This window comes from Micropterus salmoides, unplaced genomic scaffold, assembly GCF_014851395.1.
Source record: "Micropterus salmoides isolate LMB-PRFRI ecotype aquatic unplaced genomic scaffold, ASM1485139v1 Ms_hic_scaffold_1, whole genome shotgun sequence".
Classification (NCBI taxonomy): Eukaryota; Metazoa; Chordata; class Actinopteri; order Centrarchiformes; family Centrarchidae; genus Micropterus; species Micropterus salmoides.
In genome coordinates this window covers 33,364,730-33,378,228 of record NW_024040040.1, presented here as the reverse complement: position 1 = coordinate 33,378,228, position 13,499 = coordinate 33,364,730, and the positions used below count along the sequence as shown (strand labels likewise).

At 40.6% G+C, this 13,499-nt stretch overlaps 1 protein-coding gene across 2 annotated transcripts in view; it reads left to right on the top strand.

Annotated features, from left to right (window-relative positions):
• The window catches only part of LOC119906884 (NEDD4-like E3 ubiquitin-protein ligase WWP1), a 38,659-nt gene that overhangs the window by 17,285 nt on the left and 7,875 nt on the right, over positions 1 to 13,499 (top strand). Inside the window, exons 7-20 of one of the 2 annotated variants that reach the window (XM_038724334.1) lie at positions 109 to 181; positions 1,784 to 1,956; positions 3,665 to 4,073; positions 4,389 to 4,484; positions 6,006 to 6,180; positions 7,861 to 7,915; positions 8,270 to 8,354; positions 9,830 to 9,958; positions 10,461 to 10,533; positions 10,627 to 10,698; positions 10,901 to 10,989; positions 11,234 to 11,393; positions 12,428 to 12,561; positions 13,356 to 13,496. In XM_038724334.1, the coding sequence (XP_038580262.1) occupies positions 109 to 181; positions 1,784 to 1,956; positions 3,665 to 4,073; positions 4,389 to 4,484; positions 6,006 to 6,180; positions 7,861 to 7,915; positions 8,270 to 8,354; positions 9,830 to 9,958; positions 10,461 to 10,533; positions 10,627 to 10,698; positions 10,901 to 10,989; positions 11,234 to 11,393; positions 12,428 to 12,561; positions 13,356 to 13,496 (1,864 nt within the window). Of the gene's footprint in view, positions 1 to 108; positions 182 to 1,783; positions 1,966 to 3,664; positions 4,074 to 4,388; positions 4,485 to 6,005; positions 6,181 to 7,860; positions 7,916 to 8,269; positions 8,355 to 9,829; positions 9,959 to 10,460; positions 10,534 to 10,626; positions 10,699 to 10,900; positions 10,990 to 11,233; positions 11,394 to 12,427; positions 12,562 to 13,355; positions 13,497 to 13,499 lie in introns of both variants that reach the window. The other variant, XM_038724325.1, reaches the window with a different exon arrangement.

The window sequence follows — 13,499 nt, the reverse complement described above, 5'->3', positions numbered from 1 at the left end:
ATGTACTCAGGAAATACTGGTACACTATCACCCAATCCTCGTACAATCAGTCACTTACCAGTTGTTTCTTGTTTGAAGTAATTTACTACACTTACCAATCCTTTCCAGAGTTCCAACAGAACGGTGATGCCATCCATGAAAATGGAGACTCGTCTTCTTCTTCCTCAAGGGCTGCCAACAGGTAAATTACCTCAATGAGCCAGCCATTTTGGAGCATTTTATGTTGCACCACATATTTCATGAGGAAGAACATTCTGTCTACTTCACTTTTCCTAAAATGGTAAATGGCCTGGTTAGAATAACCCCTTCAATCCAAGGAGCATGCTTATCCTCAAGTAAAGGAATGCCGGCAGTCTCAGATGTACCTCTGAGACTTCTGTGTCTTGTCTGTCTGTGTTTTGTCTTGCTTTGTCTCAATACTGGCTATTCCCTTCTCCTGATTTAAGTTCTGGTGCCAGTCTCTATTATCTGTCGCGCTGTGAAAGTGCCCTTCAGCGAAGGTAACAGGTTTTTATTGGAAAGCCACAAAGGAAGCACGTCTGCTCATCGGAGACGGGAGGTTGGTGGAAGTGTTTGTGGAGGAGGGGGGGGGGGGGGGGGGGTGTCTTGGCTCCTCTCAGCAACTGCAATGCAGAAAAGAGCCAGACACAAACAGGGGTATATTTAATACTTAGTAGTGTTCCCCCTACCTCTTCTCATTTGTGTCTCTCTTTGTCTGTTAACTTGTTGTCCTTTATTGCCTTTAATGCCACTGTTACACTTCAGTGTTTTCTTGCAGTCTTCACTCCATCGCCTCTCTTCTCTATTCTATTCACCTCTTTCAACCTGTGTCTCTCTAGTCATTTTTCTCTTTTGAAATCTGTTTATTCCCTGAGCCTTACTCACCTTGCCCGTGCAGCGATTTCTCTTATATTTTTGTTTTTACTTTGCTTTGCTTTGTCATTTCCTTGCTTCTTTCCCTCCATTCCGGTTAGCTTATGTTTCTACTTCTATTCAGACAGCCAAATAGGGAAACCCTTCGTGTTGACCGAGAGGCAGTGTTGGAGAACTAGCAAGAGACAGCTGGATTTTGAAAGTATTCAACCAAAAAAATCCCACGCCCTCCCTTCAGGCCACCCTCCAAAGCCATTTCCCCAAAACACATTTTCGTACTCAGTGACTGCACGGGCAGAGTGTGCACATGTGGACACTCTGCTGATATAGCTGGCATCACTGTCTGTGCAGTGTGTTTTACCGGTAATTGTGTATTAAGTTTAGTAAGCAGTAAAATGAATTCCAATTCTTGGCATTGACCCTTTCTGTTTCTTTCTTCTTGGTTGCTGGCTTATTGAGCGGACGTTTTTCTTATTGCTAAAGCCTGGACTTGAGTCATATGGCAGATTTTGTATTGGTCTTAGTGTGGGCGCGCATGTGGCACCGACTGAACTCTGCCAGCTCACAAAAGGGCCTCTTCAGCTGTGCCCATTACGTCATAAAGTCGTCATGTTGTGTCCTGTCCTTGCCCCTACAAGACAATAGTCTCAATGTCACAGGAGTCTTTTATCTGACTCCTGCACACACAGTGGAAATAGCTCACATTTAGCTCGCCCTCACTAAGCCTTGTATATCGATTACAAGCCTGTTTTGGGCCAATAGAAAAACAAAACTTGAGTTTTTTGTTTTTAACTTCTATTGTATGTATTATATAGGTGAATAATGTGTTAGGATTACTTAAGGAATTGTTGTCTCACCAATTCATATTTTATAAAATGCTTTTGAACTCGTTTTGTGTTTTCTCCTAAAGCTCAGTGAATGGTACAGACTGGGGACCGAGGTCAGGCTTCTGTTCGGCCTCCAATGGTGTAGATGGTCAGGTGCCTTCCAGCTCCTGCAGCCCTGCCCTTAGTCATGTCGTCAATGGAGACGCCACACTCGACTCCACCCCCATCCACCAACCCTCAGACAGTGACACAGAGGGTAGGATGGGTGAGCTTGAATTTTAGTTTGCATTTCACAATGTGTGAATTTGCTACCTTGAAATGTTCCCATGTTTGTCACGATGTGTCTCCAGCCTTTTCAGTGTCACAAAACCCTGAAGTCTCCCAACATGTGTGTTATTCGGGTGTGTCTTTCTCATTTATGCTCATCATTCCCTATGAGTCTCAATGTTGTTGGATATAATTTACTTGGACAACATATTTACTGAATGTATGTACTATATACTAACTATTTAATAAGCTATGGACTCATAAAATGTGTATCATTCCAGCAGGTATTCATCGTTTTGCCTGGGGTGGGAACAAGCCAGTTTTAAGTTTAAGCTCTTCATGGTTCACTTGGTCCCACTGAACAGTAGAGAAGATCAGTAGATTCATTTTCATTAAGTGAGGCCTGTAATCTCTGCTGCTGTCAGCAACTCTCTCAAACTCCCTGGAGAGAATAACAGGAAGAATAGGAAAGCAGATTTCAGTATTCTGTGGAGGGTAGGCAGGGCACCAATAGCACATTGACTGCACTGAGCTGAAGTTGATGTGAGAATATTTAATTATTACTTAATATTAACTTATTACTTAAGTTAGTCACTTAAAAAATCCAGTTAAAATTAATTTTCCTCAAATAAATAAAAATCCTGCCCATGTGCCGTAATCATAAGTATTGGCATTCGTGGTTCCTCCACTGAGTGACAAGCTCACAGGTGACTCCAGAATTGTTTTACCAATGTTACTCTTGCATTTCTATAAGGCACACATAACTTCTCAAATGGTTTGGTGCCATGATATACAGTGAGGGGAAAAGTGATTTGATCCCCTGCAAATTTTGTACATTTACCCACTGACAAAGAAATACTTATTATGGTCTATTTATAATAGGTCTATTATTTCAATGGTAGGTTTATTTGAACAGTGAGAAACAGAATAACAACAAAGAAATACAGAAAAATTCATAAATTGATTTGCATTTTAATAAGTCAGATTTCTTGCTCCCAGGAGTCTTTTTATACAGGTAACAAGGTGAGATTAGGAGCACACTCTTAAAGGGAGGGCTCCTAATCTCAGCTTGTTACCTGTATAAAAGATACCTGTCCACAGAAGCAATCAATCAATCGGATTCCAAACTCTCCACCATGACCAAGACCAAAGAGAAGAAAACAATTGGTAAAACACTACCCCGTGAAGGACTGAAATCAAGGTCCCCCTGCTCGAGAAAACACATCTACAGGCCCGTCTGAAGTTTGCCAGTGAACATCTGAATGATTCAGAGGGGAACTGGGTGAAAGTGTTGTGGTCAGATGAGACCAAAATTCAGCTCTTTGGCATCAACTCAACTTGGGCGTGTCATTTTCAATTTCTTAAATTCCTTTTGCCAGTGGTTAACATTCACAGAGACACGTGCTGATCGCCCAGTTACTGTAAGTTAATGCATATATAAATATATGTAGATGATCCTGAGAAAGGGGTTCCCACGCAGCGAATGGCCACAGGCTGGATTCAAACCTGGGCCACTGCAGTAATGTTTCAGCCTTGTACATGAGGCGTACTCTACCAACTGAGCTAACTGCGCCCCAGTCAGTCTGTTAAAAGGCAATTCTCTTCCTGAGACATCACTGATATCAAGTCACAGATGGAGGAAGTGTTTAGACGATGCAGGTGAACAACACCCTTGTCTTTCTCTGATTTGCCTGTAGTCAATGGGGAGTCCTGTGATGCTGCGCTCGAGCCATCGTCTGCCACAACAGGTGATGTGCTGCCCCCTGCAGATAACGAGGACTGCAGTCAAGATACGACCCTTCCAGACTCTGACACAGCACCAAATTGCACATCTCAACCCCTGCCAACCTCCACGCAGGCTCCAGCCTCCTCTTCTGCTGCTAAGCCTACTGATGGCGCTGCTTCCTCCACATTCACCTCCCCATCACAGGGGGCCACCACCATCACAACCTCCTCGTCATCATCCTCTTCCTCCCCAGCACTGGGAGAAGCAAATGCTTCAGGAGGTGGTGGTAGCAGTGGTAACAACGCAACGGTAACGACAGAAGGGGCCAAGCCCAGGCAGCAGGCCCCCAATGCTGGAGCCTCAGATCCTCTACCACCTGGGTAAAAACCCCGACTTCCTGACCTGAACACTTAAACACTTAATCACTTTAAACAAAGAAGCTATTGTTTTTGATTATTTAAAAACTAAATATTGTGTATTATGCCAGTAAATAAGAGAGTGCAGCCTTAAAGTGATAGTCCAGCAAAATCTACCTCTTGGGTATCCAGTACGTAAACACACTATTTCACAATCATGTAACTACATTGGATATTTTCTGACATTTTATTTCTGTACATATCTGTCCTCTTGCACAACTTTATGATGCTTTTTGTTTGCCTGTTTTTTTTCTTTTGTTAAATTGTTGTGTCTTTAAGGTGGGAGCAGAGAAAGGACCCCCATGGGAGAACCTACTATGTAGACCACAACACCAGGACTACTACATGGGAAAGACCACAGCCACTACCACCAGGGTGAACATCTCACTGTTGCTCACTTCTTGTCTTCAGCCCTTTTCAGAGATGGAAGCTGCAACTTTATCATTTTCATCTGTCTGGTTTAGCAGCGGCTTTTTGGCTTTTATACATAATTCTCCATACCACTCTTTACAACTGATGGCTTTCAACCATATCTCCATAGATTAAGACATATCAGAGTCCTTATACGCAAGTCCTGCCACTCGGCAGCCATCTTGGTAATGTCTCCAGGCAGTTATTTTGGACTAATAAGACCGGGCTCATATCTGAATGAATAGGGAGAGAGACATAACTGCACTTTCACTGGTCACTGGGACATAAAAACTGCATGTATAGAATCAGCAGTAAAATCTGATTAAAATTACTAAGAAAATTTATGACTTTGCCCCAAAATAAGGTTTTATGTGTTTTTCCCACCGATTATACTTCTACTACGCATATGCGGTAGTAGTGACGCATGCGTAGTAGACCCTTACGTCAAAGGAACCACATGATTGGCTGAAATATGTTTCTGATTAGCTTTCTAGTGAGATAATCATCACTGGCATTACAGGCTTTCCCTATAGAGTTGTATTGAGGATTCTTCAAGTGGCATGTGTCCTCTATAAAACAGGGGTTGACAATAACAGTGGGCCAGTGGCCAGTAAAAAGTAACGTCGGGACAGTTGAACTAGCAACTCACCGGCCCGATCGGGTGAACTGTCAATCAGGATAGAGGCCACTTGTTTCTGTTGCTCTGTGAAAACTTTTTTTTTTATTAAATGGATGTCAGCAGGAAAGAGAGCATGTCATGTTTGAGTCTGTTAGTATGTTTTGTTTTAAAAGTAAATTGTTAACTATTACCTTTTTATTTTTTATAATACTAACTGTGATTACATTTTAGTTTAGTTTTTTTTTATATCTAGGTGGTAGTAGTAACAGTATAACATAACTTATAAGTCTTTGGTTTTGTTGTAACACTGATAAATAGCTTTTGGAGGGAGGGCCAGTTGCAAAAAAGTTTAATGTTGAGCCCTGTCTGGACATATTGAAGCAACTGATGAAGTGTCGTGAAATATGAAAATAATAAGAGGCCTGTGAAGTTTTGTTTTCTCCGCCAATTCGGTTATTTTCTACATCAAGACACCTCAGGCTGTATTATTCCATTCATGCCAGGTCTACTTGGAGAAAACAAAGGTGTAGGATGTGTTGTAGGATGTGGTAATCTGTTTAAGTTTAACCTGTGATTAGGTCAGTTTCACTGACAGTTAATGTCTGGTAACACATCGTCAGACAGATGTATTGTTTCCATGATTGGTTGTTGATCATTTACACTTACAGAACTTTAATGAATTGTGTTCAGTTGTAGCGTAAGTAGTTTCCTCAGGCTGCCTATTGCCTTTACATCAGTTTGAGGTATCAATGATAAAATAATCTTTTATTTAAATTTCATTCTGCAAAGTTGTGAATTGTACCTTGGACATGTCATGCGGACTGTCTGTTTGCTTATTGTACTGTCCATCTCCTTCACTGTGCCAGTTGGGAGCGCCGAGTGGATGACCGGGGAAGGATCTATTATGTGGATCACAATACTCGCACCACCACATGGCAGCGTCCCACCATGGAATCGGTCCGCAATTTTGAGCAGTGGCAAAGCCAACGCAGCCAGCTGCAGGGAGCTATGCACCAGTTTAACCAGAGATACCTCTACTCTGTAAGACACTTCCCACCCACACCCTTCCCTCATTCTCTTGTTCCCTCAAAACATATTTTTACGTCTGTAAAAAGCATGCTTTGCAGATTCAGTTCTCCTGCCTAATGATTCAGTTTAACGCTCTTACGTACTGTGCAATACCCCTTGCATGACACTGTACATGCTGACTCCACATACTAATAATCGCGCCATGAGAAAATTCAATGTTCGAAAGAGAGGCCATATTAGTAGATGCAAAAAACAACACGTGTCCTGTGTCCTGTGTTTCCTATTCATGTATCTTTTTCAAGGCGAAGTTAGGTTCCCCTGTACCGAGGAAGGTCCACATGGACTGAAACACTCTTTTCACTTAACGCTCTTAGCAATTACAAATCCCCTGTGAATTTGTGCATTAAGCTGCAGTCTTTTGATCTTACAGCCAGTGCACCCTGTGCATTATTAAGTCACCTGACCACACTGGATCTATCCAGCTTTTAGCTTTTATCACATTTTTAAAGCGTGCATTATGCTCAAACAATTCCCTAACAACACTTATCTAGTACTACAGAAAACAAAGAAAACGTATGTAGCTCCGACTGAAACCACTTTTAAAAATCTTAAAATTTGTGAAGATACTTTAGCTTCTCTTTTCTTTTCTGTTCTTCGTTTTCGTTGGAGCCTATAATGGGTAAAGAACCCTTCTACCAGTATCTAGAGCTCTGATATGGCTTCTTTGTCTTTTTAGAAAATTTTAAAGTGTAGCATATTTTGGATATCAAGCCCTTTAATGACAAATCACAAACATTTCATATGCTTGGTAAAATTTTAACTTTTTAATGCTTTTATTCAGTTCAGTTATTGGTTTTCCATTAATTTCAATGTCCAGTATGCAGTGCAGACCTTCCCTGTACATCTGCACTTAAAACTGTATTACCACTGTGCATGATGCAACTACAACAATGCAACTTTGGTAGCCGTGAAATCAGAAATGACACTTTCTGTGATATAATTCTCAAGCAAGTCATTGCAATTTGATTTTCATACCATAGTTAAATTAATGTAATCCAGTTACTGCACTGAAGGTGGTTAAAAAACACTACATCTTGCTTCAAAAATGATTAGCCTTATTTAGTATAGAGTAAATCAAAGACAAATGAACATTATTATTTTCTAATGGTGTTTCTTCGGGTAAACAACTCTTATCCTCATAATGAGCTTAGACATCAGAGCCCATCTTCTGATGGTGGTTACTAATTATGTTACCCGAAACTTATGTTCTTCACGTCCTCCACCTAATAAATCTCATCTCTTTCTCTGGGTGCATTTGTCTTGCAACCCCACTAACTCGGTACACAGCTCAACTCGTGTAGAAAAGGTGAGAAAAGTGAGAGCTTTACCTTGTCAGAATTTAAAATATGCACGCCTCTGCCCTGGTCTGGTTACATTTGTTAGGGTCGCTCTCTTAATTCTTTGATCTTAGCAGTGATGTCATCATCACTGATGGTGATTAGCTTATAACACAAATCTAAAGACAGATAGCCAGAAAGTACTCAGCAGTAACCGTCACAGTCACAGAGGCCCTGTGCCAGCGACAAAACTCCATCTTTTCCATGAGCATAAAATTTGGAATACTTTTGACCAGATTAGTGTCTCGCATTTGCTTTCTAAATGGAGGTTTATGTGGTCATCCCTCGTTTTCAGGCATCCATGATGTCTGCTGAGAATGATCCTCTTGGCCCGCTACCTCCTGGTTGGGGTGAGTTCACATTCTTTATTCTAAATGCTGGTGTCAGTATGTACTGTACTCTAGTAGTTCTTGCTGACAATGAACATTGTACATATTTTCATGCCAAAAAGGTTTTTTTTGTACGAAAGTACAAATACTTTGTGATGTAGTATAAGTTCAAGTATGCAGTATCAAGATTATTCTGAATGTATCCAAATTTTTTTTGTTGCCTCTACAACCTTGACTCTCCTCTCAACCTCTTACCGTCTGCTGTCCAAAATATCTCAGATGATAGCTAGTTGAATAAGTCTGTTGGTGGTGATAATCTGACATTTGTTGCCACATTGTAAGCTACAGATTTCTGTCTGTTTTTATCAACTTTAGAGAGGCGTGTGGATTCCAATGACCGAGTGTACTTTGTCAACCATAACACCAAGACAACGCAGTGGGAAGATCCCCGAACACAAGGGTGAGCTCAGGGCCTGAAAACCACAATATATATACAATTGGATATTTTTCACACTGTGGTCAACCTAGAGAGTACATAAAAATGCGTAAGATATATTGTTCATCATAACTCACAGAAGTTAGTGAGTGTTGTTGTTACTCTAATAAAATTAAACGGGAAGGTGGGATTTATAATTAAGGATCTGTCAAAGATCATAATTTTTAATGCCAAAGGTCATCTAGGAGTTAATGGGCTTTTTCCTGTCCTGCACCACATTGATATCACATAGCTCTCTCTGAGATTGACCCGTGATTCTGTTGGCCTCAACTGGTGTGCCAAAATAGAATACTTTCCCCCGACTTAGACCAGTGTTAACCAGTTCCAGGATGTTCTAACTAATTCATTAGTCTACAAGAACAAGATATGCTGATCACTGCAACAGAATATCTCTTTTGGGCTCCACGCTGTTCTTTCACAATTTACACCCCTTGTTTTTTTTATTCTTCTAAATATAAATCATTTAAGCATATCCAAATAAATATCTGGGTCTAAACCAGGAACTTCACTGTGCAACAATTTCTTACCTGACGTAAATCAGTAGTCATAGTACTTTCTTGTACTCCATACGGCGGGTTATGATGTTATACAGAGTTCAAATTGATCCATCAGTATCAGAAATGATCTCACCATCTTTCAGCCATGATGAGCACAATTAACCTGTTGTTGACTTTGTTTTAGAAAAACACTGGAAGCTGCAACAGCTTGGTGTACAATGTGATTAAAAGATGATATAACCTTGATTGTAACCAACATTGCAATTCAGACCTCATGTTGTATGGCAAGTTGGTCCTTCATGAAAATTCTCAAAAAAAAAAAATGAATGACCATTTTTCAAGTGGAATTTTCAGAAAAAATGTCACATTGTTACTGAAGTTCACATTAGTACTGAAATACCATTCAAATATAAAACTTGTTCAGTAATCAATTAAATTGCTTTGTGTTTGTCCACATTGACTTTTTCAAGGGGCCGTGGACAAAAAAGTCCGACAGTACAAACATAAAACGAGACAGTACAATCATAACATCTGGCCTTTTATCTATATACATGTTTAACAGTAACAGCCCACTATCAAAACCAGTACATTAAAACTTCTTCATGCAGTTCTAATGTACTGGTATACGTGTTAGCAATTCTGAGGGTATTGCTAACAAGTAAAGTTGTTCACTAATGTTTCATGTAGAGACATAAGTCGCAACTCAAAGTTGGCTGGCCTGTCTAGACTCGCAGCATGTAGTTTAACAAAAACAAGTACAGAAGTATGGGGTAAAGCCTGTTGCAATGTTTCAAAGGTCTATGTGTAGTTAAAGAGTTTTCCCAGAGTTGTGTTGCAATCAAGTCTTGCCTAAGTGTTTTGGATTTAGGTCTTGTCCTTGGACATAGCTTCCCTTTTCCACATTTCTCAGTCCATGTATGTAATTGGTCCGTGTGTGCACAGGCTACAGAATGAGGATCCTCTGCCTGAAGGTTGGGAGATCCGGTACACAAGGGAAGGGGTGCGTTACTTTGTGGATCACAACACCCGAACCACCACTTTCAGTGACCCCCGTACTGGAAAGTCCTCTGTGTAAGAAAGCATTTTAAAATAATGTACTTGTTTGTTCATATGTGCTACTTAAAATTACATGTTACTGGAGGCCATGCCAGAGGCTGTGTTTTGTCGGTAGACTGAAGAGCTGCAGCCATGGGTTCAAGAGAACATGTTTACTACGACCAAATGGAGTAATGTTTTGCTTTAATTAGCAAATTAGCCAATATACAGCTCAGGTAAGGTAAAGAAAATATATGTTTATTCAGAAAATAAAATGGTTCCCCCTGGTAGTTAATTCTAAAGGTTGTATTTCACACAGGGACGTTCAGGGAATTTGATCAATTTTCTCTGAAAGCCAGGAAATTTTTCCAAATGTTAACTTTGTGGGACTGTACCAAAGCATATTTCACATGTACCACATTTTTTGCATTATAAGGTAAAGATGCAGCTGTTCACCCTGTAGAGGGAAAAAAAGTCTATTTTCCATTTCATCTATCAGCTTATAACTTGCTACATCTTGACTTTTTGTTCCTCTCAGCACCAAAGGCCCTCAGATTGCTTATGAGCGCAGCTTCCGATGGAAGCTTGCCCATTTTCGCTACTTGTGCCAGGTAGGTGTTCTTTTTCTCCTACTCCTCTTTTCAGTCACTTGTTCTGACCCGCACCTCCCCCATACATTAATGTTTTATCTGGTCTTTCCTCAGTCTAATGCTCTCCCTAGCCATGTGAAGATCACAGTCTCCAGACAGACGCTGTTTGAAGACTCTTTCCAGCAAGTAAGAGGGTCTTTCTTCCACTGGCCAGTTTAAGTCAAAATTAATGTTATACAAGACATAAAGTAATGAATATCAAGTGCAGTGATGCATTACATCACTGCACTTGATATGAGCATGAGTTTTTCTCTGCTATACATTAAAATAAATGTATGCCAACTGTGCCTATGTCACTTGCTTATCTTGTGTTTTCTCTGTTTGTTAGATTATGGCCCTAAAGCCTTACGACTTGAGGAGGAGACTCTATGTCATCTTCAGAGGCGAGGAGGGTCTAGACTACGGTGGCCTAGCCCGGTAATAATGACAATAAATATATATATATATATATATATATATATATAAATTTGTTTTTAGAGCAAACTACCTTTTTGCGAAATGTTAAGCAGTAATTGATCATGTCCAACTCTTGTCTCCCTCCCTCTCCCTTCTCTGATTCTCCTTATTTTTCTCCTTTCATTTACTTCCCCGTTTCTACTGTAATTCATCTTCGTCCTCTCTCCTTGCCCTTTGTCTTTTTGTCCCTCATGTCACTTTGCAGAGAGTGGTTCTTTTTGTTGTCCCATGAAGTGCTGAACCCCATGTACTGTCTGTTTGAGTATGCCGGCAAGAGCAACTACTGTCTGCAGATCAACCCGGCCTCTGCTATCAACCCAGACCACCTCTCCTACTTCTGCTTCATAGGCCGCTTCATCGCAATGGTAAGTTCACATGCTGCTCACACACACGCAAACTGTCCTGATAATGCTAAGACCTACACAAACCCAAAAATTTAAACAGGCGTCAAATATGTTGACCATAAATAGCCATGTTAAGTTTATTTTGTTAGAAACACACACAATCATTTTCAGATTGTCAAACATTTTCAGCTATCGTACTTTCATCAGGGAAAGCAAGATAGCTGATTTCCTTATATACAATACATTGATCTGTCATGTGATCAATATTGTAGGGATGCACCGAAATGAAAATTCTTGGCCGAAGCCGAAGCCGAATATAATGGAAAAAATTTGCCGAATTTACACAGAACAAGTACATTTACATTTTTGCCTTGTTCTGTTTTTACCATTGCATAAATTAAATTGTCAAAATGTACTTTTTACTCAGTGTTTCCCCACAGGATTTGGAGAGACTATGGTGGGTGGGTCTGAGGCTCGAGAGGGTCCGGAAAAGTAAATTATATGTGTCCATTTATGTTGTATGTGGTACTCGTATCGCGTAACATGAAGTTTTCACTGCCTCTCTTCAGGTAGAAGACACTGCAACACTTGACAATGACAGGATAAAGACACTAACCTGCCCGTCAACTCGCTCTGGTCCATTTCAGTTACCATAAAGGCTTAAATACGTGTGCACTCCAAATTTAGGTGCGGCTAGCTTTATCGCCTTCTCAGAAACGAGTGACAGAAACACTCAAAGCGGGTCAGCCACAGATGGAGTGGATGTGCTAGGAGACAATTCAGCAGAACAGTGTCTGCAAACGGTGATTGTTGCGTCTTTCTCGGACACTTTAAAATGCTTCCACACTGCCGACATGTAAACATAATTGGTCTGTAAAATTTAATTGGTCTTTTGGCTTATTAGGCCGAACACCGAAAGTGCTTTTTTTTACTATTTTCGGCCGATTCATTTCGGTGGCCAAACATTCAGTGCATCCCTTATAGATACCACATTTTCAGATTTACCGGCACTAAAAAAAATGAAATTCACTTATTCTATGTATTTCTTACACCAGGCACTTTTCCACGGCAAGTTCATCGACACAGGCTTCTCTCTGCCTTTCTACAAACGCATGCTGAACAAGAAGCTAATACTGAAAGACCTGGAGTCCATCGACCCGGAGTTCTACAATTCTCTTATATGGATCAGGTAATTTGTGTCTTTGGTCTACATAGCCTTCAGAATGTATATGTGTACTCGTGGGACATTAGAGAGCATGGCAGGAAAATTAACATCTGTGAAGTCTGTCCACTATGGGCATTCTTAAATAAATTATCTAGTGATGGTTCCTCTTCTTTGTTTGAATAATCCCCAAGGTCCCTTGACCCTACTCGTGTGTGTGCATGCACTATTGGATCAGGTTATGTAGACAAACTGAATATGCCTTTAAACTGTTTTGGGAGGCCAAACAAGCGTACAGATCGGAAATCACCCAAAACGGTTGGACCTGCTCCACTTCACTTTCAACTAATACTTCCTGTCAGCTACAGTATGTCCTCCCGAGCTTTGTGTGATCACTAGAAAAGATAAAAGGGGACAGTGAAGTGCAATGAGACAGTCACAGAAATAAACTTTTCCTTTGCGGTCTGCTAAGCGCTGGTGATGCACAATGACAAAGGCGCAAAGTCTTAAATGCATGAATAGGGATGTGATTTTTCCGGATTAATCTGGAAGACTGGATTGAGAAAATGGTGGGAATATGGAAAAGATACTTGTTCACACAGGGATGAAGCAGTTAATTACAGACATCACAAGATACAAGAACAGTTATGAGCAAAGATGGAGCAAACACTGTAGACATAGGCAGTGTTAGATCACCTTTCTAAGGCAGCCAAATTGTGTGCTTATGGATGGAAAGATGGAAATTTTATTAGAATTATTTGTTTGTTTTTGAGCTGTTCTTGATTATGATGTGACAGCAACACAATCTCATCTCTCCTCAGGGACAACAACATTGAAGAGTGTGGTCTGGAGATGTACTTCTCGGTGGACATGGAGATCCTGGGAAAGATCACCTCTCATGACCTTAAACCTGATGGAACCAATGTTCTGGTCACTGAGGAGAACAAGGAGGAGTATATCAGGTT